We start from the raw sequence: 25,794 nt of genomic DNA, 5'->3' as shown, positions 1-25,794 counted from the left end.
GAAAAGTTTTTCGTATTTGGACAAATGCCGATAACAAAGGGCTGTTTCCTGTGAAACGGACTAACTTTTTTTCGGTGGTTAAATTTGAATTGAAGCTGAGCTTTGTGCGCAGAAGAGCCCTTTTTCTTTTTTTCATTATAAAAGGACGGGAAGAAATTTCCCAACTCTTTAAGGTTTTTTCCCGTCAACTTTTATTTATTAATCCTACACAGAAACAAAAATGGATTCACGAGATAGTGGACTACGTTTCTTTGTTGTTTTTTGTGCAGCCATCGCAGCTCTTGGTGCATTCAATAACGGTGTCAACACTTCAGCATTAAACATCCCTGGTTCAGTTCTCACTCACTGTCCTGGTGTTCCTTTCGGTACTGTTACATACTATCCTCATTCACCTTTACCTCAATGTATTCCTATGACAGATTGGATCAAGTAAGTTAATTCAGTCTTTTCTGCACTATCCCGCCGTTTGTTTGTTTGTGGAACAGAACATGTTGATATTGACAATTTTTTTTTTTTTATCACAGCGGTGCCGCCACTGGTATGTTTGCTGTCGGTGGTCTTTTAGGTGCTTTGGCCTCTGGCTGGTTGTCTCAAAAGTTTGGTCGTCGTGACTCTATGCTTCTCATTAATATTACTTTCTTCGTCGGCGCTATTTTGCTCTCTACTTCTACTGAGCCTGGTCAATTTGCCGTGGGTCGTTTGTTCACTGGTATTGGCAGTGGTTTCATGACAGTCGTTATTTCTACTTACATCTCTGAAATCTCTCCATCAAAGTACCGTGGTGCTCTTGGTTCCATGCTTCAACTTTTCTTGACCATCGGTATTCTCATTATTGAATTGATTGGTCTCGGTCTCAGTTCTGCCGTCGGCTGGCGTATCGTCGTTGTCATTACTGTCGTGCCTTCTATCATCCAGATGATCTGTTTGCCCATGTGCGCCAGATCTCCTCGTTGGTTGATCTCCCGTAACCGTATTGATGAAGCTCGTGTCCAATTGATGCGTCTTCGCAAGGGTGATGTTCAAGAAGAATTCTCTGAAATGCTTTTGTCTCTTACTGGAGGTGACGATTCTGTTGGAAAGGCTCCTAACAACGAATATGGTGACAAGGACAGTTTTGATAATGTCGGTGCTGTTGAAAAATCTAATGGCGCTGGTAATAGTGAAGAAGCTCTTTCTGTCATTGAAATTTTCCGTAGCCGTCCTTTGGCCATCATCACTTTGAAAATGCTTGTCGTTCACGCTTCTTCCCAATTGACCGGTATCAACGCTGTCATGTACTACTCTACCAGTATCTTTGAAAACTCTTTCGGTGACGTTGCCAAATACGTTACTATCGGTGTTGGTGGTCTTAACGTCGTCTTGACTATCATTGCTCTCGGTTTAGTCGATCGTTTGGGTCGTAAAATCTTGATGGTCATCTCCGGTTACGGTATGACTATCTTTTCTGTTCTTATGATGGTCGGGTTAAGATTCAATATCTCAGCTCTTCAAGTTGTTTCTATTTATCTCTTTGTGGCCTCCTATGCCATTGGTCTTGGTGTCATTCCTTTCATTATCAATTCCGAAGTCTACCCTACCTATGCTATTAACGCTTCTGCCTCCATGGCTTTGGCCGTTAACTGGCTCTGTAACTTTATTATCGGTCTCATTTTCCCCGCTCTTCAATCCGCCCTCGGTCCTTACGTTTTCTTGATTTTCACCGGTATTTCTGCCATCGTCACCACTTTCATTCTCATCTTCGTTCCTGAAACCAAGCAAAAGTCTATTGAACAAATTGGTCGTGAAGTTGGCTGGGCCGATGTCGACCCCGCTACCCTCCGTCGCCGCAAGTAAAGTGTCTTTATGTCACTTTTTGCTTCTTTTTTAATCCTTCCATTGTATATTAGATTTTGTTATATTAACCATCTGTTTCTGGGAAACATATCCATTCCCCTTCTGCCATTTACCACCTATGTATTATTATCATTATATCATTTTTGCATTTTGCATATGTAAATTTATTCTGTTGCTTTTTGATTAAGTTATTGTATATTATTTTTCTTTTTTTTCCCAATAATAAATAGATATATAGACTTTTTTTTTTATGAAAACCAACACTATTAGCTCTTTCATGTATTCTAGTTTTCTCTATATCATTATTTCAGATAGAACATTAAAACAGTGCCTTTTTAGAATGTATTTTGATGTGTTGGGTGAGATAACAACTACAATACTCCACTACGTACATCCAGGAAGAGAATACAATCTACCACGGTCTATCTATATTGCATCTAATATAGACTATGTACAACATATAATAAGATACAGGCCCAAGTATAATAATCACATCAAGCATCTGAACCTGAAATTAGTAACTAACAGACGCGGCCTCAATAATGAATCTCCCATCAAAGATTACATAGTAAAATGATCTTTCTGCTTAACTAAAGAGTAATATAGACATTGAAGTCATGAGCATCGACTTATAACAGTTACTCAATCATCACCTAAGCATTCTATCACTGATATTACTGACGTCATTTACTTTCCTAGCAATTTCAAAATCAATCATCGACCTATCGATTCATGATATGTAGCAAAGAACGCAGATAGTTGTGGCACTATGGCGATCAATTTTTACTTTTGTGATACAATACAAAAAAGCTTAGTTTGCAAATTTTATTTGTTAGCGTTGATGAATGTTGGGTAAGGCATAATATGCCAAGTTGCCTCCCTCTTCCATTTGGTTAACTTCTACTACTTTTTCTTTGTTTGTTTTATAATCATGTGTAAAATGCCTTGGTATACAAAATCATAGGATAAATCCTGGTGATTCAAGATGATAATATCATGCTCTATTGTTGTTCAGCATTCTTCTGTTGGAGTCTTTGACCAAGCAAACCAGCAGCAATAGCAAGACCAGCACCGAGGACAGTGCCACCAGCAGAGACAGCGGCGGCCTTTCTGTTAGTAGACTTCATGTGGGCCTTGTGTTCGTCGTTAACATAGCTTCTAGCATCGACAGGCTTATCATCAAAGCTGCCAGTACCTTGAGTAGAGAGTTGCAAGTGGATCTTACCAGCAGCATCACCCTTAGTGTTGTACACGTCAAAGATACCGTTCAACTTACCGCCGGGAGCATTGTGGACTTGGTCGAGGGGAATAGCAGCGAAAGCAATCACTTCGTCGACGGCGTGTTCCTCATCAAGAATTTCGACGTAGAGGTCAGATTCTCCGTTGTAGGCGACGGAGAAAGCTTCGTTCCAGGTAGCTTCCTGACCAGCATTCTTCTTCGTAGAGGTCTTCAAGTAGGCTTCCTTGTTATTAAAATCCAAAGAGCATTGAACATAAGGGTCTTGTTTACCCATAGTTTCGACATCCTTCAAACCGGCGGCAGCGATAACGTGAATGGAGAGACTCATGTTGGTGAATTAATATGCTTCAAGTGATAAAGTTGGAAGAAAAGAAGAAAGCGGAAAAAAGAAATTTGGGGCAGAGGTGGAGCTCAAGAGTCCTATTTATATAGAGTTTAAGATGTTGAACTGCTGCCACAACGCCAACCTTCTCTATTTCTGTAAAGAAAAAAAATGAACTATATAATTACAATGCCGATATCAATTTGCCAACAAAAATATCGTTTATCTTTTTCGTTTATTAAATAAAGACATATGAACCCACTTGTATATTTTAAGAAAGTGAAAAAGCCTAATATGTTATAGTGTGATTATACAAGTTATATGCCTTTGGGGGAAATTTCTTTTTTTTTTTCGCTTCTTATGTCACTCGTATTCTCGGTCCATCTGCCTTACGTATTGTACGTCAAAAAAAAGAAACCCGTCTTCTATTTAATGAAGGTTCCAAATGAAGCACAAAAAATAAAATAAAAAAGCTCAGCTTCAAAAATATGGATACTTTGTTCCACATGGCAAAATGTAATTTAACTTGTTTGTTGTTTGAGGAATTAAGGGACCTGTATTCTCTGTTGGATTGTGAAAAATGTTCAATCTACAACACTACACAAAATGTCTTGCAATTGGAAAATATAGAGCTTTTATAGTAATGGTAGCTTTCTTTTGAGATAAGCCAGTTTGACCTTCTCAGAACAGAGTCTATATCATCCACGAGCAAAGGTTTTTGGGGATATTTTCTATTAAGCTCAGCCCCGAAAGTAGTTAATTTAAGAAGTGCCATTAAGCATTAATACCAATAATATTAGCAAAGCGCATTCCCGTTGTTAACAGACAATTTAAGAGTTATGTGAACAGTAGAATGAGCTTTGGTTTATTGTAAAGTCATGAACTACTAAAAAAAAGAACGATACTATGCTGTCTATACAGTATTATAAGTAGTCCACGCCATTTTTATAAGGTACATGAGTAGTGATTGTGCTTCAAGAGCTATTATAAATACATGGTACAAATTAAACACCCAACTACCTTGGATGCTAAAGAGGCAAATGAGGGTTATTGCTGGACAAGATCTAAAGCTGCTGCGAACATTGATAGGAGCTCTTCTCGGGGTTCTAAACCAACACTAACGCGTACCAAATGTCGACTGACGCCGTATTGAGAGGCCCAATCCAGCTCTGTATAGTGAGCGAGGATGGTGTAAGGGCTGCACAACGTAAAGTTTGTGCCTAGCGAAGGACCTTTCGCGCAACTCAAGTGATTATAAAAGGTAGCAGCGCTCTTCTCATCTTTCAATACCATGGAAAATAAACCGCCATAACCTGCCGTTTCAGTGTCGAGTTTGATAGCGTCATAGTATTTCCTACATGTGTATTTAGGGTAGAACACTTTCTCAACTATAGGGAAAAAGTTTGTTAGAATTTTATTTTGAAACTATGGGTGCTTATTCCATACAAATAGACTTTACCTTTGGGATGATTTATCAGAAAATCACATAGAGCTTCCGCATTTTGATTGATGATGTGCGATCGTTCTTTAAAGTTACGAGAATTACGTTCCAAGAAGATCAAGTCTTCGGACCATAATAAATCTTCGTATTCTGTATCTAAAGTTGACTTCAACTGCTGGTAATTACGTCCGTTGGGATTGAGAATCATGCTTTTTTTGAGGATATATAAATTCAAGACGTAAGATAGGTGATTTGCTCATCGATAATCAAGAATAACCTACCTTCCTCCCATGACATTTGATTCTCCTGAGAATACCTTTGTTAAACTGCTAACCACCATGTCTGCCCAGGGTAAAACACATACATTGCAGAAATTACCAATGGTTTCGTCCACCACTACCAAAAAATTGAATTTGTCTGCCAAAGCGCGAATTCGTTTCAAATCAGGTGACTTGAGTAACGGATTAGACGGGAATTCACAAAACAAGCTCAATATGCGCTTGCCAGACTCCAAACGGTGTTCCAAATCATCGATATCATTATCCTCTCCATTACCGTAGAAATGACAACCAGCGCCCCATTTTTGAAGGATTTTGAGAGTATCTGTATATGGGAAACTGGACAAAAAACATAAATATCAAGCAAAATTTGCTTTCACTGACTATAGAATAATTTCTTCTTTACCCGAAGCAAACGCTCTTCAATGATTCATCACCAATGGCTGAAGCGGTCTTGAAGGCATGGTAAATTGCACTCATGCCACAGGGATATAAATAAACATCATCTTCAATTAAACCTGCCATGCCCCGAACACCCTGCAGCTTCTTTTGCGCTTCTAGTTCATCGGCTGTAGTGACGTTTTGCTCGCCAGCTAGCTCTACGTCCTCTGTTAGGATTCCGGCAATACGTCGCTTTAATGCAATTTTAGCATTAGCTGCGTATTTGATGGGTAAATTACGGCCATAACGCTCTTCTAAATAAGTCAAGTGATCTACAGTTCCATCTTCCTCACTGTTTGTACGTTCTGCAAATTTTAGGGATCTACTACTGTTGTTATTGTAATGACTTCTGCTTCGGCCCATTGTCATTTTAGGTCTATAAAGTTCGGTTTCGTCATTTGAGTTTTTACTATTATCATTGACTTCGTTCTGGTCCATTACTTGTAAGCAGTAATCGGCCATACGTGACGAGACAATATCACCTGCATGTTGCCAAAATTGCTTTGCTACAGGAAAAGCTTCCTTGGGAAATAACACAATATGTAATGGAACCTTTTTCAATGATGCTGCAGGTGAATGACTGGCGACCACATCAAATTCAACAATTCTGATTCTATCAACCGACTCTGTATAATAGCGCTTCATAAAACATCGGCAATCTTCTGCTACCTTGTGGGTAGGAAAAAGCATACACAGATCGTCCTCTTTCCCGTATTTTGACAGTATTCGGCTGCATAACTGAAAAGACCCGCCACCCGCCACCCATAAAGAAAGAAAAGGTAAGAGATTGAATATTAAGCAATGTTAAGCTGTTTGATTGGTATATCAAGCACTTCTGCTGCTGTTTATTTTTGCTCCTTACCTTCTGAATGAGGGGATGAATAAAGAATCGGGGATAACCGCACTCCATTTTCGACGTAACTCTAGGGTTGGCTTCCTCGTAATCAATATTATCTTGCCACGTAGGAAACATGACAGATACAGCATGAGGTGTATGAGCTGGAATAGCAGCTCCAACTTCCGTAGGGGGTTCCATTAACATTGCTTGCGGATGTATGATAAAGAGAAAGAAAGAACAACCCCCACACTTTCTATTTGATCCACAGAGATTTTTAAGTCAAATGAACAAAGATCTAATCTACTGTTTCTGATTATATTCAAACGCCGCTTCAGCAAAAGGCAGATCAAGTCATTTTGAGCTGGCCTGTGTTACTATTGCCAGCAACTTTATTTGATCGGCTCACTCTATGCCACGCGTATATCCTCTTACCTCGTGAAATAAACATTTTATTGAGTGATATATGTACGAAGAGAATAGAACAACAGAGAACCAAAAGAGGTGAGGAGATTGTATAGGAGGGATATCATTGAGTACTTTACAATCTATTAACAAGCTCCTCGACCATTTGCCGACATTCATCAACACTAAGATATTCCGAATTTTGTATAGCATTTGCAATTAGAATTGTTATTTTTGCTTCCTCTGATTTAATCCAAACACGTCCATTCATTCCAACCGCTGTTTCGAAAGCAAAATGTTCGCCTAGCAATGTCAAGATAGGTGTATTTGGATCTAACAATCTAAATAAAATTTCAAGCCATATAAATGTTTGATCCACAAAAGTATTGGGTTTTATTTCTAGTCTTACCTTCTGCAAAGACCTAAGGAACACTTAAACATGTAACCTCCCGAAAGCTCACCAAAGCCATCTGCTTTACCAGTTGTGGGATTAATGCACTCCAATTCTGATTCCATATCAGGGTTTGCCATGGAGACTCGACAGTATACAAGTGATTGTAAGGCTAGATTGGGTTTATTACGCTTTGTTGCACCTTCAAAGGCTAATACAGGCAGTATTGCTGATTGTGCTGTGCCAATATCCACACGATAATACTCAGCCATTCTCGCTAATATGATACCTATGACAGATTCTCCAGCAGATGCAATGTACTATCAAATTGAAGTAAGTAAACAAGTGTTAATGTGCATCTCATGGAAGCCTCTACTGTGACATTTACTCTTTTCTGATTGCTTTCGATCCAATATCTATTTCCTGCTTCCAAATGGTGCAAGATTCCTGCTTTCGTTGCAACTATATCATCGCCTTCCTGTCGTAAGCCAGGGCCTAAAATGACAGCCCCTTCAGTAATGTCAATTTTATCACCGGGTAAGACGATTCGTTGATCTGCTTCCATTTCTGTAAAAACGTGAAAGGTATTTCAACACATCTATTGCACTTTGGCTCGAGCGTTGCTTTTTTTTTTGTATAAAAAAAGTGAATATTTTTTTCAGCCATTCACGGACTGTCTTTTTTTTTTTTCTTTTTCTCCTTTTGCATTGATGCCATAAAAGAGGTTATACTCAGCTTTTTAATTCCTGTTGTTGTTAAAACATCATTCGGATCGAAAACATGGATCTCACTGATAAGTTTCCCAAGTTTACCAGTTATCCTCCTGTACCTAACTGGTATTCTTTCAACATTGCAGCCATTGTTGAGCCGGATTTTTTCCTTTATGCCACGAGAAATATAGTGGTCGTCCTCAGCTTGTCCGGTCTGAGATATTTCACGTCCTTCATCGCGTCCAAAGACAAAAAGGTTGTTGCTCTTGCAGCTCATGGAACCTTTTGTGTTACAGCAGGCTCAGATAACATAGTTCGAGTATGGAATCTCATATTGGGATCTCACTTAACCAGCCATTCTGCACATCAGGTAGGTTTCTTTTGTACCTTTTTTTTTTATGTGACCTTTTCAAGTAACTAAACTAAAAAGTTCCTTGCTGGTATTTTTAAGGCCGAAATAACGACCCTGAAGTTGATAAGGAACGGCAGTACAGTTATTTCAGGTGACAAATCTGGGAAAATTGTGATAATGGATCTGTTTGCCGGTGGAAAACTCAAAAGTGAAACAAAAGTGAAAGCAGAAGTGACCAGTATAGCCACAACCGTAGTTGATGACCAAGATTATGTAGCGGTTGGGTATGGAAATGGATTGATTTTTGTAGAAAAGGTCAATACTGATTTATCAATGGAAACTGTATTTCAAATAGCCGAGAGTAATGATCCTATACATACAGTTGTTTGGCAAGTTTCAGCCTCATCTTTTAAGCTACGTACAGCATCAGAACAGTTGGAAACAGCAACAGAAATGATGACTTGGCCTTTGCTTGCCTTCAGCACAAGAAACAAAAAGGCAGTTTCTGTGTGGGCTTTCCCTTCAAACAGTCTGCATGCAACGCTTCGATTACCTCCTCCTCCATCTCAAGCAACGGATGCGCAAAAATCATCGTTATGGCTTACATTAGCTTGGTCACCTTATCAAAATAATCGCATATATATATCACATTACGTTGGAACTATCTTATGTTTTGAAATTACACCCAAAGGAGCCAGAATCTGCAATGCTGAGCGATTAGAGAACCATAATCGACTTGTATTTACTATCAATCATTTCAACAATGGGAGGAATTGTATAACGACATCTTTAGATAAACAAATCATTCTTTGGGACCTTACCAAGAAAAATAAGTGTCTCATGAGTCTGAAAACGCAGGCTGCTTTTCCTTATGCACTGGAAACACCGAATTGGGACTATGGACAGGTCGCGGTCGGAATGGGCGATAATGCTATAAAGTTATGGAACTTCTCCAGTAAAGGGTCAATACTTGAGAAAATGAGGCCGAGCTATTATAAAGCAACTACTTTATGGAAAGGTTTGCAAGGAAAGATTGAAAAGGTTAGTTTTGCCAGGTATGCTGAGTTGAGATGAAGACAGAGCCAAATTGACTTACGATCATTCTATCGTGTAGATTAGATGGCATCCTACAAGAGAAGGTTTGCTTGCATTTGGAAATGATCTTGGCCATATAGGAATACTCAATGTCACAGATACAAGTCGTCAGATGTTCAAAATATTTCACAATGCACGAGGCGCACCTTACATTGACTGGGGAGGAGACATGGCAACTGCATTGAATTGCGCTGATATGACGAATACTTTAATGTCGTGCGGACAAGATGGAGTTATACACGCTTATGATGCGAATAATCCAAAAAACCCGCCTTTCAACATAAATGAAAAGATAAGGGACCTAAATGCTGCCTGGGTAGAGAGTTTGATAGCGATGGAGACTTTCCCATTCTGCATAAAAATTGACGAGCAGCATAGGTTTATAGCAGTAGGCCATAACACTGGATTGGTCGAAGTTTACAATTTGAAAGATCTAAAAGTAATTTATGTATCAAACTATCATCGTCAACTTATCAAAGCACTGGATTGGAAATGTAAAGTTCTTCTGTATGTATTCATGAGAAAGTGTCATTTTACTCATTGTTCACTATGTAATTGTAGATTTTGAAGGCAGGGTTTTATTGGCTTCTGGGGCTAGTGACGGCACCATTGCTGTGCATGATATCAATACTCACGATCTACAGAATCTACCAGGTTCGAATTTCAGAGCTTGCATTTTCACCCTCACTTTGCGGTTGAACTTACTGATGGTATTGAAACTGTAGATATTCCTGTACCACGTCCGGAACCAGCTTACCGTGTCAATGGCCATAGAAATGGAATTAATGAATTGAAATGGGGCCCTCATAAAGACAAATGCCTGCTTGCTTCTGCATCTGATGATAGCTTTGCAATTGTTTGGAGTATTCCAGATTGTAAAGCTGTATCACTGTTCAATAAGCATCGCTACAGGGTATTATCCATCAGCTGGAACCTGGAAGAACCTAATTTCATATTTACGGGAAGTGAAGATAGATTCATTTATGAGTGGAATTACACAGACTTTCTGTGCAGCAAATCCATTGATGGTATGTATAAGTATTTTTTTACCCTCTTGGTGTGTGCTAAGCTGCTGAATGATATCATTTCTATTTAAAGCCTATCTACCCCTGTTTGATGAAGAAGCACAGAAATTCAATTTGCATTACGGGAAAAGGAAGGTGGATACAGAAGGGCAATCCATGGATATAAATGCGGATGCGGGCAGTATGGTAGCAGCAACAACTCAGCAAAAGAAAAAGCAAAAGCAAAAGAAAAGTGCAAATACAAAACTACCTCAGGAAACCCCTGCAACTCGACAGCTACTCGACGTTTTTAATGAAGCAGAGAAAATGACTAGCAAACTCAGAAAAGCACAGTATTGCCTTATGTTTGCGGACAGCAAGTTAGGTAATTCGGTGAAGAAGGCTAGTGAAAAACTACTGAAGACCTATTTAACCGAAGAACAGAGAAAGGACTCTGTGATTACAAAGTATGGTGATTTTTGGTCTGGCACTCGGTTTCAAACAGATTCTCAAAGAAACTTTGAGCGTATTTATGAGTTGTTTTTCGGTAACAAGAATGATATCAGACAACTGATTAATTTGGATGGTAAAAAAATATATTAGGTATATAATCAAAGAACCGGTCAGTGAATAATCATTCATTTTTGTACGAATAGCGGCCATGTTGAAACAAAATCAACGAGAAAGTGTCAGCCCTATTTATACTTTCATTAAGGACTCATCTTCGCAATCAGATACAGAATTAGTAATGGATATGATGCGTTGTCAGCTTGATTTTTTTCAATCAAATGATAAAGATCCACCAAAAGGCCTACTGTCTGATTGGATAGCAATTGCATTTAGTCCAATGGGTAGATAAAGAAAAACAAAGTTTTGATTCCAACTAGAATATTCTTTAAAATGGTTAACTGATTTGTTTTTTTGTAGCTGGTAAACAAAAATGGATGGAGCTCTTATTAAAGCAAGCTACGAAACTCGAAGCCGAAAAGCAATACAATCTAGCTGCATCATGTTATATCGCATGCTCGCATATTAAGGATGCTGTTGAACTGTATAAAAGACATGATATGTTTTTGGAAGCAATTGTACTGGCCAAATTAAGACTTCCTGCAAAAGATCCAACTGTCCAGGAACTACTGGGAGTGTGGGCTAAGAAGTTGCAGATGCAAGAACAGGATTTGCTGGCAGCGACATGGTAAGTGACATAATGCTTAAATTGCCTAATTCTGCTTCTTATGTAAAAATTTTTCTGCACGAAATAGCTTTATTCTGTCAAATATACCTGGGTCAGAGGAGAGTGCTATCAATTTAATTGCTAGAAATGATAAGGAGCCATTCCTATTTTACGCTGCTTGTTTGTCGGAGGCAATTAACGAGGGAAACAAAACTGTACGTATTGAGAGGTGGACGGAGAAAATGAACGAAAGGCTCAAAAAGAAGAGAAATATAGACGCTGAAAGTCTTGAACTCCATGTCAACAATACCCTCGAAGTATAACGTGATTATTACCGATCAGTTATTTAACTTGCAATAAAAACACAAATACCACATTCTGTTTCTGCTTCCCTCATTAATTTTATATCTCTACTTAAAGTTCATACACGTTTATTGGAGTCGACGCGCGGAATTTTTCGCTTGGCTTTCGTACGAAATGGTTAACGCATTAAGGTATTGTACAGTCAAAGTTTAGATTAATCAAATAATATTTTGAATGATAAGCACAGTATTTGGGATTATACCTTTCCTGTCAAAATGTTCAATGCTTAATGTGCGACTTTTTCATACTTAAACAAGGTAAATATACTGTGCGGAAGTATAGAATACTCATCCTGTTCGGGTTATGTTAGGAATGCCAAGCAATGATTAATAAAAACTGTAATAATGTACATTATGAGAAATTTCACAAGATGAACTCGCCTAAACGCGTAAGTAAGCCGTCGGTTCCGAAGAACCTGCAGCACCTTTTTCCTCATGGCGATTTTGTAAAAATACCTCGGGAGACCATTGTTATCTCATAATGGAATCCGCAAATATGACGCATATTCTTTGCCGCATTCCCATTGCGCTGCCATACAAAACTACAAGCATTGCAAGCTGAGGTACGAGAATATTAATGATCTATCGGCAACCTTCATTTCATTCATATCCTTACCCAGGCAGTCGCTACATACCTACAAAAGAGATGTCAGCGAATCAAAATCAACCTGCATGTGCATTCCTCTCAACAAAACTTACAATTGACGCCCTTAATACTTTAATGTCTATAACGACTGCAAGTAAACATCTTTCTATGTCTAGCAGTGGGCGATACAATTTTCCTCACAGCCATTTGGTGGCCTTTGCACACTATACAATCCTTGTTCTTCATCCCGTCACCAAAGATAACTAGTGGGATCTTCTTGCGGTTTTTCAAAGTAAGGGGCAGCTTTTGCCGCCATCCAGAAGCATGTTGGTGAGCTCTTCATCGGCTCTTTGACGGCACTTAGAATTGTTAAAGTTGAAATTTGATATAAGCCATAGAATTCGTGTGGACTTGAGGTATATCCTCATACATAGGACCGTTTGACAATGGATCGTCTTGTCAAGCCTCTCAAGGCCAATTTTATTGATACCGATATGTCTTCATTTGAATGTCACAATGGGAGTCTATGAGAATAACTGGGGTTTCGTAATCGTCCTGACCAGCGGCAAGGGTTTTTGCTTCTCTTGACGGTATAATATTTACTTGAAAGATATTAAACACGCACAGTACAGTCGTTGCGGGTAGTTCTGATGATATCTTATACTTGTATATCGGATGATCCATTATCAATACCTCACAATTATAATGTCCTTTCGCGTCTCTTTGAAGAAAATAACGAAAGTCTGATAAGAAAAGGGAAGAAGGTACCATTTTTGTAAACTAAACCTTTTTATTAGAATGTTATTTGGACAACAAAAAGGTTTTGACATCAAAAACAACCCAGAACGAGCTTCGATTTGCTTGGAACGCGCTAAATTTTGACAACAAAATCGAGACCAATTTATTTACCACTCCTTCGGTTAGTGAAAGGCAAACAGGCATTTCTGAGATAGATTATAGAATCAACTATTGTTATTGCTCTTTCGTTAATCAAAACGAGAACAACAGATATAGAATCAGTGACTTACTGGGACACTGCAAATTCAAAAGTAGCTGACAGTGTCCAAATTTCAAAAATAAGTAGTTGGAACAATCACTGAATTAGTCATTGAAAGTATCCAATTTATTACACAAGATAAGTCCAAAATCAAAAAAAAGGGCATAAACTGCGATCCTTCAGATCCCTCCAACGAGCTCAAGTATGGTAGTACCGTTGGCCCGCCCTATGTCATATCTTATTTGAACTCGATTACCTCCAACGTAAACAAGTAACTTCTTTCTCCTCCGCTTCTCGGTCAACAGCTTTATTGGCTGGTTACATGCTTCCCTAAACCCGGCGCCTTAGCTCACATTCCTTTTTAGCTGTAGGCACAAAAGGGTTTTAAAGAGTTCTATAAAACATTTGGGTCTGCACCGGGCAATTTACATTAAAAACATTTCGTATTTATTGGGTTTCAAATAAAAATCGTGTTTGAACGTAGTCCGCCCGTCAGTTGGTACCTTTTTTTTTTTTTTTTGCATACAGTACACTGTTTACATTCGGGCAGGTTTAACCAATCTACGACTTGCAATTGACAACAGATGGTACAAGTAATTATTGAACCTGGTAAAAGTTCAGCAGATCAAAGCAATCTTATTATTTTGGATTTTCAAGGAAGTTTTGATATTGGCGATCAACTTGATTTCAGAAACCTGAAAATTGGAGATCTCAACTTACAAGAAAACTCTGCAGAACTGATCATCGGTCACCATCGTTTAATCGGTAAAAAGATTACCTTAGCGAAACCGTTTGCAGTAATTCGTAAGCGAAAGCAAGTTGAAGATGCAATGACGGACGAAGAAACCGTTCAGTATGATGTAACGGCCATTGTCAAAGAGAAGTATGTTTTCTCCACGAGACCTGGATTGATGGTTCAGCAAAGCCTTCGAGGCCTAACAAAAATAGGTCGAAAGTAAAAAGTAACAAAGCCTCTCGCACTTCGTCAGCAAAAAAAAAAAAATCAACTAGTTCATTTTGCATTTGGCAGAAAATGATTTGCTTTGCTATAATATTTTATGTATACCCCCCCCCTCAAGAGTTTTGCCCTTTCTTTCGCAGACAAGAATAGACTTAACGCCAATTCCAAAGGCCGTAATTACTGATTTCATGGAATACCGTCATACACTTCTAGAAATAAAACTCTTTATTATGATATCATTCGAGAATACGGAATTTTTGCTTTTTTATGCTATTAAAGGAGCACAACCTACTTCTAACGAGATTGATGTGTCCGTAAAAGGAAGTAGCTACATCAACCAAAAAAGGCAAAATTATCGATTTATGGGGCGCTATTTAATAATGAGTAATTGCAATAGTATATAAACATTTGATAAAGTTTGAAGAGACACCGTGATAATGTAAATGCATTAACGCACGGGCATTACTTGTATGAGTGAAGAGACTCAATTGCTGCTTTTTTAGTTATACACGAATTAGGTTTACTATCATTTTTATCACTACGATTTTCACATGAAGAGCATACACAACAATGACGGTTATGCCTGTCTTCTCATAGGCGCCCACATCAATAAGAGACGTTACCGATTGTTTGGTTTTTATCGTCCTAAATTATTCCGTATTAGGGTACCTTATACATGGCAGGCCACCGTGGAGAAGCTTTACGTACAAATTGCACGACTCTTCTCTGTTACACGTATAGGCATAAGTTGCTTTGCATCTATTAGTGTAGCTTCTATTCGATAAAATAGATACATAACCGTTTTACCATGATAAGACCTATTTCAATGTTAATACAGAATCCAGCTCTCCTTTTTCTTTCTTCATTATTAACCTCTTGTCAGTGTAAGTCATGGGGTCAGATGCTGATTTATAATCCTAGCAATTCAATTAAATGAACAGGCCGTAATTTATGCGAGCTATTTTCCACTGCTTTGATTGATGGAAGCATTATATTCATAAGATGATCCACCCAAAAAGGAGAACACACGACAAGAGACCAGGATTGGAAATGTACGGAACAAATAACAAAAGGACTCCTTTTTTCAATCCGTTACAATAGCTTCAGAAACCTTGTTTTCCATATAAAAATATATAGATGGCTTTTTTGACTCGGTATAGTAGAGTCCCAAAGTTAATACTAGGAACTGTGATAAATTGAACGGAAAGACGATAGCTTGGGAAAAGGCATTATTCTAGCATTGTTGGTTTCTTCTCTCTCTTTAAGTGCTAGCTCGGAATCTAATTGACATTAGAAAGTCTAGATTTCAACCTCATATATATAAAATGAGCTAGTTTATTATGCAGTTCTCTCTTCATTTCATTTCTTTATCTCTTCTGCAAATTGCCCGTATAATTCTTTGTAAAGCATGACAGGTAATTGTTTTGTATTTATTGAAAACCGCAGCTATTGTGAAAAAGCATATTGATGGTATGATTTGAATGTTAGATTACTATATAATGACCTCTGGAAATCGACAAAACATTGTGTCTGAAATATCTGATACTTCATCTCCTATAGATGAAGTAAGCATGGATTTTTCGACTACTTCTTCAGGGTACTACTTCCCTACCCACCCTCCGCCTCTCCATCTTGCTGGTGGCAGCACAGCTCTCCCATACCCCTATTACCCTCAAGCTGGTTATATAGCTCACTATGGTGATGCTACTCCTGTGAATGTCTCTTACAGTGGCTCTTCTTCATCCGATGAACAACCTTTTATTTCAAGCCATGAAGTATTTACTGCGAGCTCCTCTCCTACATCTATAATGTCAAGCCAATCTCTGCAAAGTTACCAAGCAAATCATTTTCCCGACTCTAGAAGAGAGGGTTCTTATTTTGAGCTAACAGCACCTATTGGTCAATTGAATATTAGCACGTTTGGTGGCTACCGATCGAGTCTTTCTGATGATAGCTACGATCAACAAAGTAACGGCTTTTCGTATATGCCTGTAGGCCCTAATTCCGAACATAGTGAAGATGACAGAAATTTCGCGCCTGTCATTGGTCAATCGAACAGCCATTCTATCTCTACTTCTAATTACGGTTTTAAAAATGCTGAAGACACACCCATCAAGCAAGAATCTACTCCTGCTCTGAAAAAGGCGAATTATAAGAAGAAGCAGCCACATCAGAAGAAGAAGAAGCGCTGCTTTAACTGTCATTCCACAAATGCACCCTCATGGCGTCGTAGCATTTCTGAAAAATCCAAGGGCAGTCTCTTATGTAACGCATGTGGTTTATAGTAAGTAATATATTGAAGTGCCAAAATGGTTTATAAGAGTTTAATTCACCTTCAATATTAGTGAGAAAACACAAGGAACAAATCGTAAACTTGTAACTCATCCGGATGGACTTACTAAAGTTGTTCGTAAGCGAGACGCCCCTAACTATTGTTGTTCTCAATGCGGAAATCGAGAAGCTACAAAATGGCGAAAATCAAACGATTCATTATTGATATGTATGTTTCTTTTGACTTAAAATCGTTACAGAGGGCCCTTACTGTACGCTAACTTTGTAATTTTCTAGGTGAAATATGTTTACGCGGACGTCGCAAGGCATCCTTATAATAGCAATTATTAAAAAGAACTCTATACCATACATTATAAGTATTTACTATTGTCTATATATATACATATATTAAGTAAATTTTGATATGTATCGTTTTATAATAATAAAATCAGTACATACAACTAAAAACGTTATGTTTCTCATTTAGACGGATGCCTCATAATATACGATTTTTCAATGACTCTGAGATTTCTCCATTATATATGAAAAAAAAATACTTTTTTAATAGAAAAGAAGCTTTAGGTTTATACAATCCTAAAATTTCCTTGTTAGTATTACTGTTGTCAATAATAATAGTATGCAATTTCTGACAGCGCAAAAGCATCAATTAGACCTTCTCCCACCCAGAGTTGGTAAATATTTAGATCAACAGTAATATATGGTTTGAAAAATATCCAACATGATTACAGTTACAAAACAATGGAAAAGACATATTGTACTAACTGCGTTATTGTAAAGTAACTTTCAGTTTAGTCAAAGTAATTTATTCGCGATATCAAGAATGTTGGGAGCAGACAATGAAGTGCGATATGACTTTGGATTAAAATTTAGATCCAAATTTTTGTTTTTGGTCTATCAATAGCTTTCTTTCTCACAGAAACCATTATGATATTGCATCTTGATATCTTAGCAGCCATCTGCTTGTTTGCACAGCTAGTTAGCACTCTTGAGTTACAGCCTTACCAGCAAGCTTTTGAAAGACCACCCAGAAAGCATAGCTCTGCAAATAAGCATGCAAACAAACTTCTTAGTCAACACTTATTAATAGACACGCATAACGACCTACCAATGTGACTATCTTGTACCATAACAATCAGACTAAGGAGCACAGGATTAATGCTCATTGGTTGTATATAGGACATTAGCATTTGAACTGGATGGCAAGATCAATAACCTGAACTTGACAAAGTTGGACTGGGGGCATACGGATATTGTGCGTCTTCGCCAAGGTCATCTGGGTGGTCAGTTCTGGAGTGTTTATTACGACTGTGAGGACACTGCAGCTAATCAGGTTCTGAAAGCTATGGAAAGTATCGATGTTATTAAGAGAATGGCAGATTTATACCCTGAATCTTTCCGAATTGCGACTAGTTCGAAAGACTTTGTTCGGGCCTGGCGTCATGGGTATATTGCTTCTGCTATGGGTATGGAGGGTGGTCAAATGATAGATAGTAATATGGCTGTTCTACGCCTGTTCTACGATTTGGGTATCAGATACATGACAGTAAGCTATTCCTTGTGTGATTTTCTTCTTTCTATTTTGAGTAATAGAAGTTCCTTCATTGAATTCGATGCCTAGCTGACACACAACTGCCACACGCCCTGGGCTGAATCATGTTGTGATCAAAACGCTCCACCGTTTACAAAAGGGTTGGGATTGACAGAATTCGGTAAAAAGATTATTTTGGAAATGAATAGATTGGGTATGATGGTAGATATATCCCATGTTGCACACTCCACGATGAATGCTGTTCTGGATATCACTCGTGCACCGGTTCTTTTTTCCCATTCCTCCAGTAATGCCATCTGTAATATCGAACGAAATGTGCCGGATAATGTTTTGCAACGTTTGAATGAAACAGATGGTGTGGTGATGGTCAACTTCTACAGCTATTTTGTACAATGTGATCCAACCAAAGAAGCAACTCTTTCTGATGTTGCAGACCACATTGAACATATTGCGTCTGTCGCTGGCCGCCAGCATGTCGGTATTGGCTCGGATTATAACGGTATAGAGAAGACACCCCGCGGACTGGAGGATGTTACAAAATATCCAGATTTGTTTACTGAATTGATTCGTAGAGGCTGGTCAAATAGAGATTTGGTCGGTTTAGCTGGTAAAAACTTATTAAGAGTGTGGAAAAAGGTAGAATCGGTCAGTAAATCGCTTCGTAAAGATGGAGAGCTGCCACTAGAAGATAAAATCGCTGACTACATATAAAGCATTAAGCGGACTCTGATGGAGGATTGTGTGTTTTCCTGGATAAATGTCTCTAATTGAAGATGAGTCATTATATCAATAAAGTATCTTCAAATTTTCAACAAAAATTGTTGCGTTGCGCTTAACAATTTTAGTATTTAAAGGTAATCTTTTGTCAGAGAAATCAGGAAGTTCGAGGTTGTATACTACTATCATGTGATGAGTTGACATAGAAGTATCAAATATCTTAACGCAGAAGAACTGCCAGTAATTGTTTTCTCGCTTTAAAACCATTACATTTCATTCGAAACTTGCTATTTTTATTGCTCATTTATTGTAATGCATAAAAGAAAGTGCACGCTTCTTTTTCAATTGTTTTAGGTTATGAAAATAAGAGTGTGGTATTCGCTAGTTTTAACTAAAAGGTAATAGGTAAACAATATCACAAGAGAAAATAAAACACGAAAGCTTGACGAAATCAAACCACCGTCTTTATTTCTCTTTCAAAAAAAAAAAAAAAAAAAAAAAAACTAAAGAAAAAGGAAAAGAAAACTAAGATTACTACTATTAATAAAGACTTATACTGTTTGCTGTTATATCGGGGTCTATAGCTGACACTGATGTATTATTGTCAAATATTACTCAGTGAATCAGAGGTTTCCGTAAAAGAATAGGTCTTCCCTTTAAGTGGATAATTACTTGTCCATCCCAGAGCGGATTGATTTGTAATGTGCTATCCTGGCAGATCCAGGGTGACCATGCAGCTACATTTATAATCCAATATTTATCGACCACCAGTTGTGTAGCTCAGATACTGTGGGAATGATTATAGATGTTAGCTACGAAGAGATATTCGTGTGTGGTGTTCTTTTGATTGCGTGAACAGTTGTTGTATTAATAAAGAGTGATTGAGCCTTTTTTTCTCCAACCATACTTTATTTCCAGAACAGGGAGCAGTACCATGGCCTACTATATTCTGGTTGTTGAATCAATATATCCTACGAGTAACACATACCAATCCAGCTATATACCTAAACGTCAGTCGTCGGGCATAGATGGCGGTAGGTATAGACAGTGAATCAAAAAGGTGGAGATTTGGCATGAAAGAACATAAGGGGAGAATGATGGTAGATGGGTGACTGGATATGGACAATTGGGGTTAACAAGTAATGTGATGCCTTGCTGGCCCCTAAATCCTTCACCCTGAACGGGAACGCCATAGGTGTGGTATTGTTGCCAGGAGGTGGGATATTTATATGGAGAAAGTAGCCAAGTTTCAGTTAGGAAAATGAGAGTAGAATGCATAAGTGGATCAGTAATTAATGATATGGTGTGTTTGACAATGCCGTTAGCATTCCAACATGAGATAGTCAGCGATCGACTACCCATTATTGTTGGGATGCCGGTTCACCTGCACCTGAAGGAACTGTTGAAGCTTGCATGGAAATTGTATCCTCACTGAGTATCATATCAACATCATCGGCTGAGGAAGAGGTACAACGGAGGGTAGCGGTGTGAAAATCGGCGGCGGTGGTAGTGGAAGGGGTTTCTTCGGCTTTATGGGGAAAGAACGGTGTACCTGCTACAAGCTGTTTAAGGTAGTTTTCCGTAATCCAGGAGTTTGTCATAAAGGTCTTAGCAACAGCAAAGCTGACGGGTCTACGGATAAAATCCAGGGCACGGAGACAGCGTTTGGTGTGACATTCGAGGGCCTTAGCTTTCTTATCCTCTTCGTTAAGAGAAGCAAGTTCAGGGTTGTTATGGAGGGTAGCAACGGAGAGCGGGTCAAACGTATCCAAGGGAGTGATCTTGGCCTTGGCAAGTCGGTTCTTGATGATGGGGGCATAATCGTTTTGGACAAGGATGCCCACAGTCTTTTGAGCAGGGAATTGAATATCGAGGATACGGGATGTATCGATATTCAATTTGGAGAGTTTCCGGCGCATGAGGGAAAGCTTTTCCCTAGTACGGCAGGGGAGGTACAAATACTGGAAGCCTTGATTAGCGGATTCAGCTTGAAAGGATCGTGCAGCTGTTCTACGGGCTTGAGGGTTTATTTTACGTTGAGCTGCCTTGGGGTTTCTATCAGTGGCTTTGAGGGCTTTATGAGCGGCTGCTTGGTAGGGGGACAATTCATGTGTCGCAGTGCGAGTAGTGGTGGTGGAGGGGCTTGTAGGAGGAGGTGAGTTATGACTAGCATATTTTGAAGCACTAGAGCCCTGGCTAGTTCTGAAGGGTGAGTGATCGAGCTTCTTAAGAGATTGAGAGGGAAGACTAAAGGTGAAATCTCCCGGTTCTCTATCCAGGCGACTATCTGTCATTTGCGTGTCTTCATAGTGGGGGAAGGCTGATGAAGGCGCTGTTCCAATTGCCTGATGCGTTTTTTTAGGGCTTCGTTTTCTTTAGTAAGAACGGTGTTGGCAGCGGCGAGTGTCTCAAGATGAGCAAGTCGTGAGTTTTGTGCGGTGATCAGCTGGAAGAGTTCGACAATATAGCTAGGTGCATCTAGAGGCAGAGGGATTGTAGTAGATACGCCTATAGGGTTGGCGATACCAAAGATATTGGGATCTTCCAAATCCGGAGTTTGATTCAATGGGGCGGTAGCAGACATTTGCGGAGTAGCGGGTGAGTGGTCGGAGGTTGCACTAGGACCAGGCGTAGGTTTGGTTTTCTGTATGGGGTTGGTAGTAATTTTTCCCATGGCAAAAAGAGTATCGTTAGAAAAAAGGTGAGTTGAGATTTCCGATAAGGGACGTTTGCAACCGCTAACTGAATTTGGGTGATCGATAGTTGTATTATCTAACCGCTTATTTTGCTTATGGCTAGAGCGGAGGGTGCGAGGTAATGGGGATGTCTTTTCAAGAGATGGGGTTTTCGCAATTGCGAAATCGTCTGCACGTTTGTCGTCAGATGAGGACGAGGGCGGTATCAAACGGCTTGGTGGAGGTTGCTGAACTTGTTGTTCAAGAAAAGATGCCGGTGTAGTATAGACAAATGGGTTGGTTTTATTTAACGTGGTATATAACCGGATCCCTATAGGGCAATAAAAGGATACCACTTGGGCAAGCTTATATATCATAAGAAAAAAGTAAAGAAAAGAGAAAAAACTTATAGGATATATAAAAGGTAAAAGGAAACTAAAAATCAACTATAAAATAGAAGTAAAAAAAGGTTAGGAATCGCGTTGAAGTAGTGCATTAGATCAGGCGTCAGTGCTGTCAAAGGGGACAATTGTCCTTGAGGTTGAAAAGTCAGTAAAAGGTTAGGAGTTGGAAACTGGAAAGATTTTTGGAATTTTTCATTTTTGTAATTTTTTTTTGGTGTTTTTGATTTCTTTTTTTTTTTTTTTTTGTTTAGTCTTCTTGTGTAGATTCACGATGTTGTTCAGAATCACAAACGACGAACCACTTCAAAAGTGGAATTTCGCTAGTTGTAAGTGCGGCTCCAGTAAACTCGGTATCAGGATGACAGATTTGATCAATTTCGAGCATTATGGTACAGAGCACCGGCCAATATTCGACAAGGTGTTTTTGTTTTGACGACAAAGGTGTTGTACGCATAACGGGAGAGAGCTTAGGCTTCTTTTTTGGGAGATAGGTGTTCAAAAAGTAGTCAATTGGGTTGGGTTCAGCGCTGATGGGTAGATTGAGTCGTGCATGAACAGAGAGGCAAGAGAGTAAATGGTTTCGGGATGCATGTGGAGCCCCACATTTATTACATCCGATGGGTCGAGCTGGGAGCCATCCCATTTTCCACCGAAGAAGTCGACTGCGATCAAAAATAGACATTGGGAGGAAAAGTATAGGATCAATGCCTAAAGTTGGGCGGCAGGCTGATAGAAGCACTGGGGGTGGTGGTAGGGTGCGAGTAATGATGGAGTTATGTTGATCTTGGCGAAACTGTAAGTAGTGTCGGTCTTGCTTGTTAGCTTTACGACATACATCTAATCTCCATCGATCACTAGGTGGAAGAGAAGTCCAGAGTATGCTATATTTTAAGAGACGTGGCCAACGATGGGAGGGGACTGTACAACCATTGGTGATTTGTTTCAATAAAGTATCGCTGGGCAAGAGGTGTACACGGCATATCATTTTGAAAATGAGGCGTTGTACACGTTGGTTCATAGTGGGTAGATTGGTCAAATGTTTAAAGACTGCGGTTGAGCTTTTGGGATGGCCACCGAAAAGGATTCTTAGGCATTGGTCTTGAGCTTTTTCCAATAATGTTATTTGCTTGTTAAAAAAGGGGCAAAGGGCGAGTCCATATTCCATTACTGGACGGATGAGTAAGGTGTACAGTCGTGTGGCTGTCAGTTTGGAGAAGGAGGGTGAGCGGAGACCGAGAGGTTGTAAACTATTACGCATAGCAGCAAGGGCTTTCTGAATGTTGCGTTGGAGGAGGAGGGTGCTATCAATTTTTCCTTCGCGATTGAAGGGGATACCAAGATACACAAATGAATCAGCGCATGGCATTTCAGTACCATATAACTTCAGTGGAGGAGCGCCTAAAGCAGTTGGGGAATTGATAATGACGCATTTAGCGGGGTTCCAGCGATAGCCAAGCTGTTGCGAGTGTTGTTCGGCCTTTTTGAGCAGTCGTGGCATCAAGTCAGCAGTAGCTATTAAGACGACATCGTCAGCGTAAAGCAAGCAGTTAACCCATACATTACCAAAGGCTCGTTTGATGGGTTGATCATAGGCGCGGTTGGGAGGAGGACGGGTAGTACGTAAAAACGCGGGTAGACTGTTGATGTAAACGGAATACAGAAAGGGAGACAGTATTGATCCTTGCAGTACTCCTGTTACTGGGTGGAAGCTGGGTGAGGATGTATTTTGGACAAGTACTTGAATTTGTACGTCATCGAATAGTCTTTGAAGCAGGGCTAACAGTGGTGAGGAGATGTGCAGTTCTAGCTCTCGCCAGATGATGGCGCGGTCTACTGTATCATAGGCTGATTTGATGTCGAGGAAAGCGAGTACGGGTCGTTCATTGTAGTGATCTTTTGCATGTTGTTCACAGATTTCATTTAAACAAAGGGCCTGATCTAATGCACTACGGTTTACACGAAATCCACCTTGGACTATATCTAGAGGGGAAGCAGTGGTAGTTAGTAAATCTTGAATGCATAATTCAAGTAATTTGCGGAAAACAGAAGTTAAACTAATAGGTCTGAAGTTGCCTGGGTCGAGTGGATCGCCTTTCTTATATACGGGTATGACTTGGGCGGTGATCCAAGCCGTGGGGACGGTGGACCATTTCCAGCATAAACTGAATAGCAAGGTGAGAGTGGGAGTAAGGGCTTTTTCGATAGGTAATAGCATTTCTGTGCGTATGTGGTCTATACCCGGAGCTTTGTTGCGGGATAGTTTTTTCAACAACATAGTAGAGATGAGGTCCTGTGTAAAAGGACAATTATGCTGTGGTGTATCTGTATAAGTCAGCGGATGGGGGCCAAGTGGTGGAGGTGGTATTGGTTGACGATGTGAGGGGAGTTGATCGCCTGCAAACACATTTCGGAGATGCCGGGACATTGTAATGGCAGCAGCTTCAGGGCCGTCGGCATGATTGAACTGGGTAGAGGTTATACGGCTTTTTCGGATACCCTTGATTGTTTTGATTGTCTCTACAAAATCTCCAGTCGACAACCTGATGCAGAACTGTTTCCATGTATACCGTTTCCGCTTTTTACACTCTCTTTTGAAGGTGGTATCCAAAGAGGTGTAGCGGTCGTATAAGGCGAGTTTGGTGGTTGGGTGAGTTGCCGTACGCCATTGGTATCGGGCATGTTCTCTCTGAGAGACTAGTTGTTGTAAATGGGGAGTCCAAAACCATGACGGACGGTCAATAGTATGAGCTCTTCGGCCAACAGAGTCATCTAGACAAGAGTGAATGGTATCAGTGATTTCAATAGCCATGTTGTTAATAGTGGATGTAGGTTGATCGATGGCATCACAATTCAATAGGTGTTGGAGTTGCTGCTGTATCGGTGCTATTCTATCGGAAAAGAGTGAAGTATAAGTACAGTTAGGTTTGGATAGATTACCTAAGTTCCATAGTCTACGAGGATGTTGGTGCTTAGGCGGTGGAGGTAGAGGGTTGTTGAATGTTAAGGAAATGGGATGGTGATCAGAGCCAACACTGAGGTCAGATCTGACTGTGAGTTGAGGTTGTAGGAGATTGTCGGTGGTTATCATCAGGTCAATGATACTTTGAAAAATCCCCCCATCGGCAGTAGTGCGACGACAGCAATAGTAGGTAGGCTGTCCATAAGTGTGTTCGGAATTCCAGCAACGGAGACCAGTTTCTGTTATCCAATGAGCTAATTCGTAGCCACGTTGTGTGGATTTCGAGTCACCTAGGAGTTGAGCATGGCGAGCATTGAAATCGCCACAAAAGATAGTGTTGGTGTGGCTGGGGTTGGGATTGATAGGTAAGGAATGGATAAGCTCAATTGCTTCATTGTCAGGCATGGATGGTGGTAGGTATAAGCAATGAATTAAATAGGTGGAGATCTGGCAGGTGAGGACATAGGGTGAGGGTGAGGGGATATGAACAACGGGATAGGGACAGTTGGGGTTAACCAAAAGTGTAATCCCTTGTTGACCACGAAAGCCATCACCTTGTACAGGTATGCCATAGGTGTGATATTGCTTCCAAGGAGTGGGGTACCTATAAGGAGAGAGTAACCAAGTTTCAGTTAGAAAAATCAGAGTTGAGTCATAAAGTGCATCAGTTAGTAGAGATATGGTATGTTTTGCAATGCCATTGGCATTCCAACAAGAGATAGTCAGAGACTGACTACTCATTATTGGGTGGAAGCAGGTTCACCAGCACCT

General features: G+C 39.7%; 11 protein-coding genes across 11 annotated transcripts; 6 read left to right on the top strand and 5 right to left on the bottom strand.

The window, feature by feature from the left end:
* Positions 1 to 151: 151 nt before the first annotated feature.
* BDF20DRAFT_849016 (general substrate transporter) lies at positions 152 to 2,086 on the top strand. Its single transcript, XM_053079886.1, has 2 exons — positions 152 to 429; positions 525 to 2,086. Exons 1-2 carry the CDS (start codon positions 221 to 223, stop codon positions 1,831 to 1,833), a joined length of 1,518 nt encoding a protein of 505 aa, XP_052938604.1. The 5' UTR covers positions 152 to 220; the 3' UTR covers positions 1,834 to 2,086.
* Positions 2,087 to 2,834: 748 nt separating this feature from the next.
* On the bottom strand, positions 2,835 to 3,401 carry BDF20DRAFT_832187 (C2 domain-containing protein; the record flags this gene model as incomplete). The annotated part of the gene is made up of 1 exon (XM_053078518.1): positions 2,835 to 3,401. One exon carries the CDS (start codon positions 3,399 to 3,401, stop codon positions 2,835 to 2,837), a length of 567 nt encoding a protein of 188 aa, XP_052938603.1.
* Positions 3,402 to 4,442: 1,041 nt separating this feature from the next.
* On the bottom strand, positions 4,443 to 6,597 carry BDF20DRAFT_904451 (pyridoxal phosphate-dependent transferase; the record flags this gene model as incomplete). The annotated part of the gene is made up of 5 exons (XM_053083029.1): positions 4,443 to 4,783; positions 4,855 to 5,045; positions 5,118 to 5,453; positions 5,521 to 6,293; positions 6,418 to 6,597. 5 exons carry the CDS (start codon positions 6,595 to 6,597, stop codon positions 4,443 to 4,445), a joined length of 1,821 nt encoding a protein of 606 aa, XP_052938602.1.
* Positions 6,598 to 6,637: 40 nt separating this feature from the next.
* Positions 6,638 to 7,869, bottom strand: BDF20DRAFT_849010 (uncharacterized protein). Its single transcript, XM_053079885.1, has 3 exons — positions 7,575 to 7,869; positions 7,205 to 7,506; positions 6,638 to 7,136 (listed from the first exon to the last, which is right to left on the bottom strand). The coding sequence occupies exons 1-3, from the start codon at positions 7,749 to 7,751 to the stop codon at positions 6,932 to 6,934; spliced, it is 684 nt and encodes a 227-aa protein (XP_052938601.1). The 5' UTR covers positions 7,752 to 7,869; the 3' UTR covers positions 6,638 to 6,931.
* Positions 7,870 to 7,894: 25 nt separating this feature from the next.
* Positions 7,895 to 9,140, top strand: BDF20DRAFT_252574 (WD40-repeat-containing domain protein). The gene is made up of 3 exons (XM_053075004.1): positions 7,895 to 8,266; positions 8,348 to 8,563; positions 8,631 to 9,140. The coding sequence occupies exons 1-3, from the start codon at positions 7,967 to 7,969 to the stop codon at positions 8,703 to 8,705; spliced, it is 591 nt and encodes a 196-aa protein (XP_052938600.1). The 5' UTR covers positions 7,895 to 7,966; the 3' UTR covers positions 8,706 to 9,140.
* Positions 9,089 to 11,546, top strand: BDF20DRAFT_813851 (WD40-repeat-containing domain protein; the record flags this gene model as incomplete). The annotated part of the gene is made up of 7 exons (XM_053076916.1): positions 9,089 to 9,289; positions 9,363 to 9,837; positions 9,914 to 9,997; positions 10,069 to 10,351; positions 10,602 to 10,933; positions 11,004 to 11,198; positions 11,275 to 11,546. 7 exons carry the CDS (start codon positions 9,089 to 9,091, stop codon positions 11,544 to 11,546), a joined length of 1,842 nt encoding a protein of 613 aa, XP_052938599.1.
* A 2,381-nt stretch (positions 11,547 to 13,927) lies between these two features.
* BDF20DRAFT_848957 (Ctf8-domain-containing protein) lies at positions 13,928 to 14,554 on the top strand. Its single transcript, XM_053079884.1, has one exon. The coding sequence runs from the start codon at positions 14,051 to 14,053 to the stop codon at positions 14,423 to 14,425; it is 375 nt and encodes a 124-aa protein (XP_052938598.1). The 5' UTR covers positions 13,928 to 14,050; the 3' UTR covers positions 14,426 to 14,554.
* A 1,188-nt stretch (positions 14,555 to 15,742) lies between these two features.
* Positions 15,743 to 17,160, top strand: BDF20DRAFT_848950 (uncharacterized protein). The gene is made up of 4 exons (XM_053079883.1): positions 15,743 to 15,842; positions 15,916 to 16,711; positions 16,773 to 16,927; positions 16,996 to 17,160. Exons 1-4 carry the CDS (start codon positions 15,836 to 15,838, stop codon positions 17,034 to 17,036), a joined length of 999 nt encoding a protein of 332 aa, XP_052938597.1. The 5' UTR covers positions 15,743 to 15,835; the 3' UTR covers positions 17,037 to 17,160.
* Positions 17,161 to 17,495: 335 nt separating this feature from the next.
* BDF20DRAFT_848946 (renal dipeptidase family) lies at positions 17,496 to 19,099 on the top strand. Its single transcript, XM_053079882.1, has 3 exons — positions 17,496 to 17,828; positions 17,896 to 18,262; positions 18,338 to 19,099. The coding sequence occupies exons 1-3, from the start codon at positions 17,644 to 17,646 to the stop codon at positions 18,977 to 18,979; spliced, it is 1,194 nt and encodes a 397-aa protein (XP_052938596.1). The 5' UTR covers positions 17,496 to 17,643; the 3' UTR covers positions 18,980 to 19,099.
* Positions 19,100 to 20,547: 1,448 nt separating this feature from the next.
* BDF20DRAFT_798201 (uncharacterized protein) lies at positions 20,548 to 21,006 on the bottom strand (the record flags this gene model as incomplete). The annotated part of the gene is made up of 1 exon (XM_053076311.1): positions 20,548 to 21,006. A coding segment is annotated over one exon (459 nt), but the record flags the coding sequence as incomplete, so codon positions are not given.
* A 1,305-nt stretch (positions 21,007 to 22,311) lies between these two features.
* BDF20DRAFT_832179 (uncharacterized protein) lies at positions 22,312 to 22,746 on the bottom strand (the record flags this gene model as incomplete). Its single annotated transcript, XM_053078517.1, has 1 exon — positions 22,312 to 22,746. One exon carries the CDS (start codon positions 22,744 to 22,746, stop codon positions 22,312 to 22,314), a length of 435 nt encoding a protein of 144 aa, XP_052938594.1.
* Positions 22,747 to 25,794: the final 3,048 nt, after the last annotated feature.

The sequence above is a fragment of the Mycotypha africana genome, assembly GCF_025528875.1.
Source record: "Mycotypha africana strain NRRL 2978 chromosome Unknown BDF20scaffold_2, whole genome shotgun sequence".
NCBI classification, from domain to species: domain Eukaryota; kingdom Fungi; phylum Mucoromycota; class Mucoromycetes; order Mucorales; family Mycotyphaceae; genus Mycotypha; species Mycotypha africana.
This window is presented reverse-complemented; position numbering and strand designations above follow the sequence as displayed.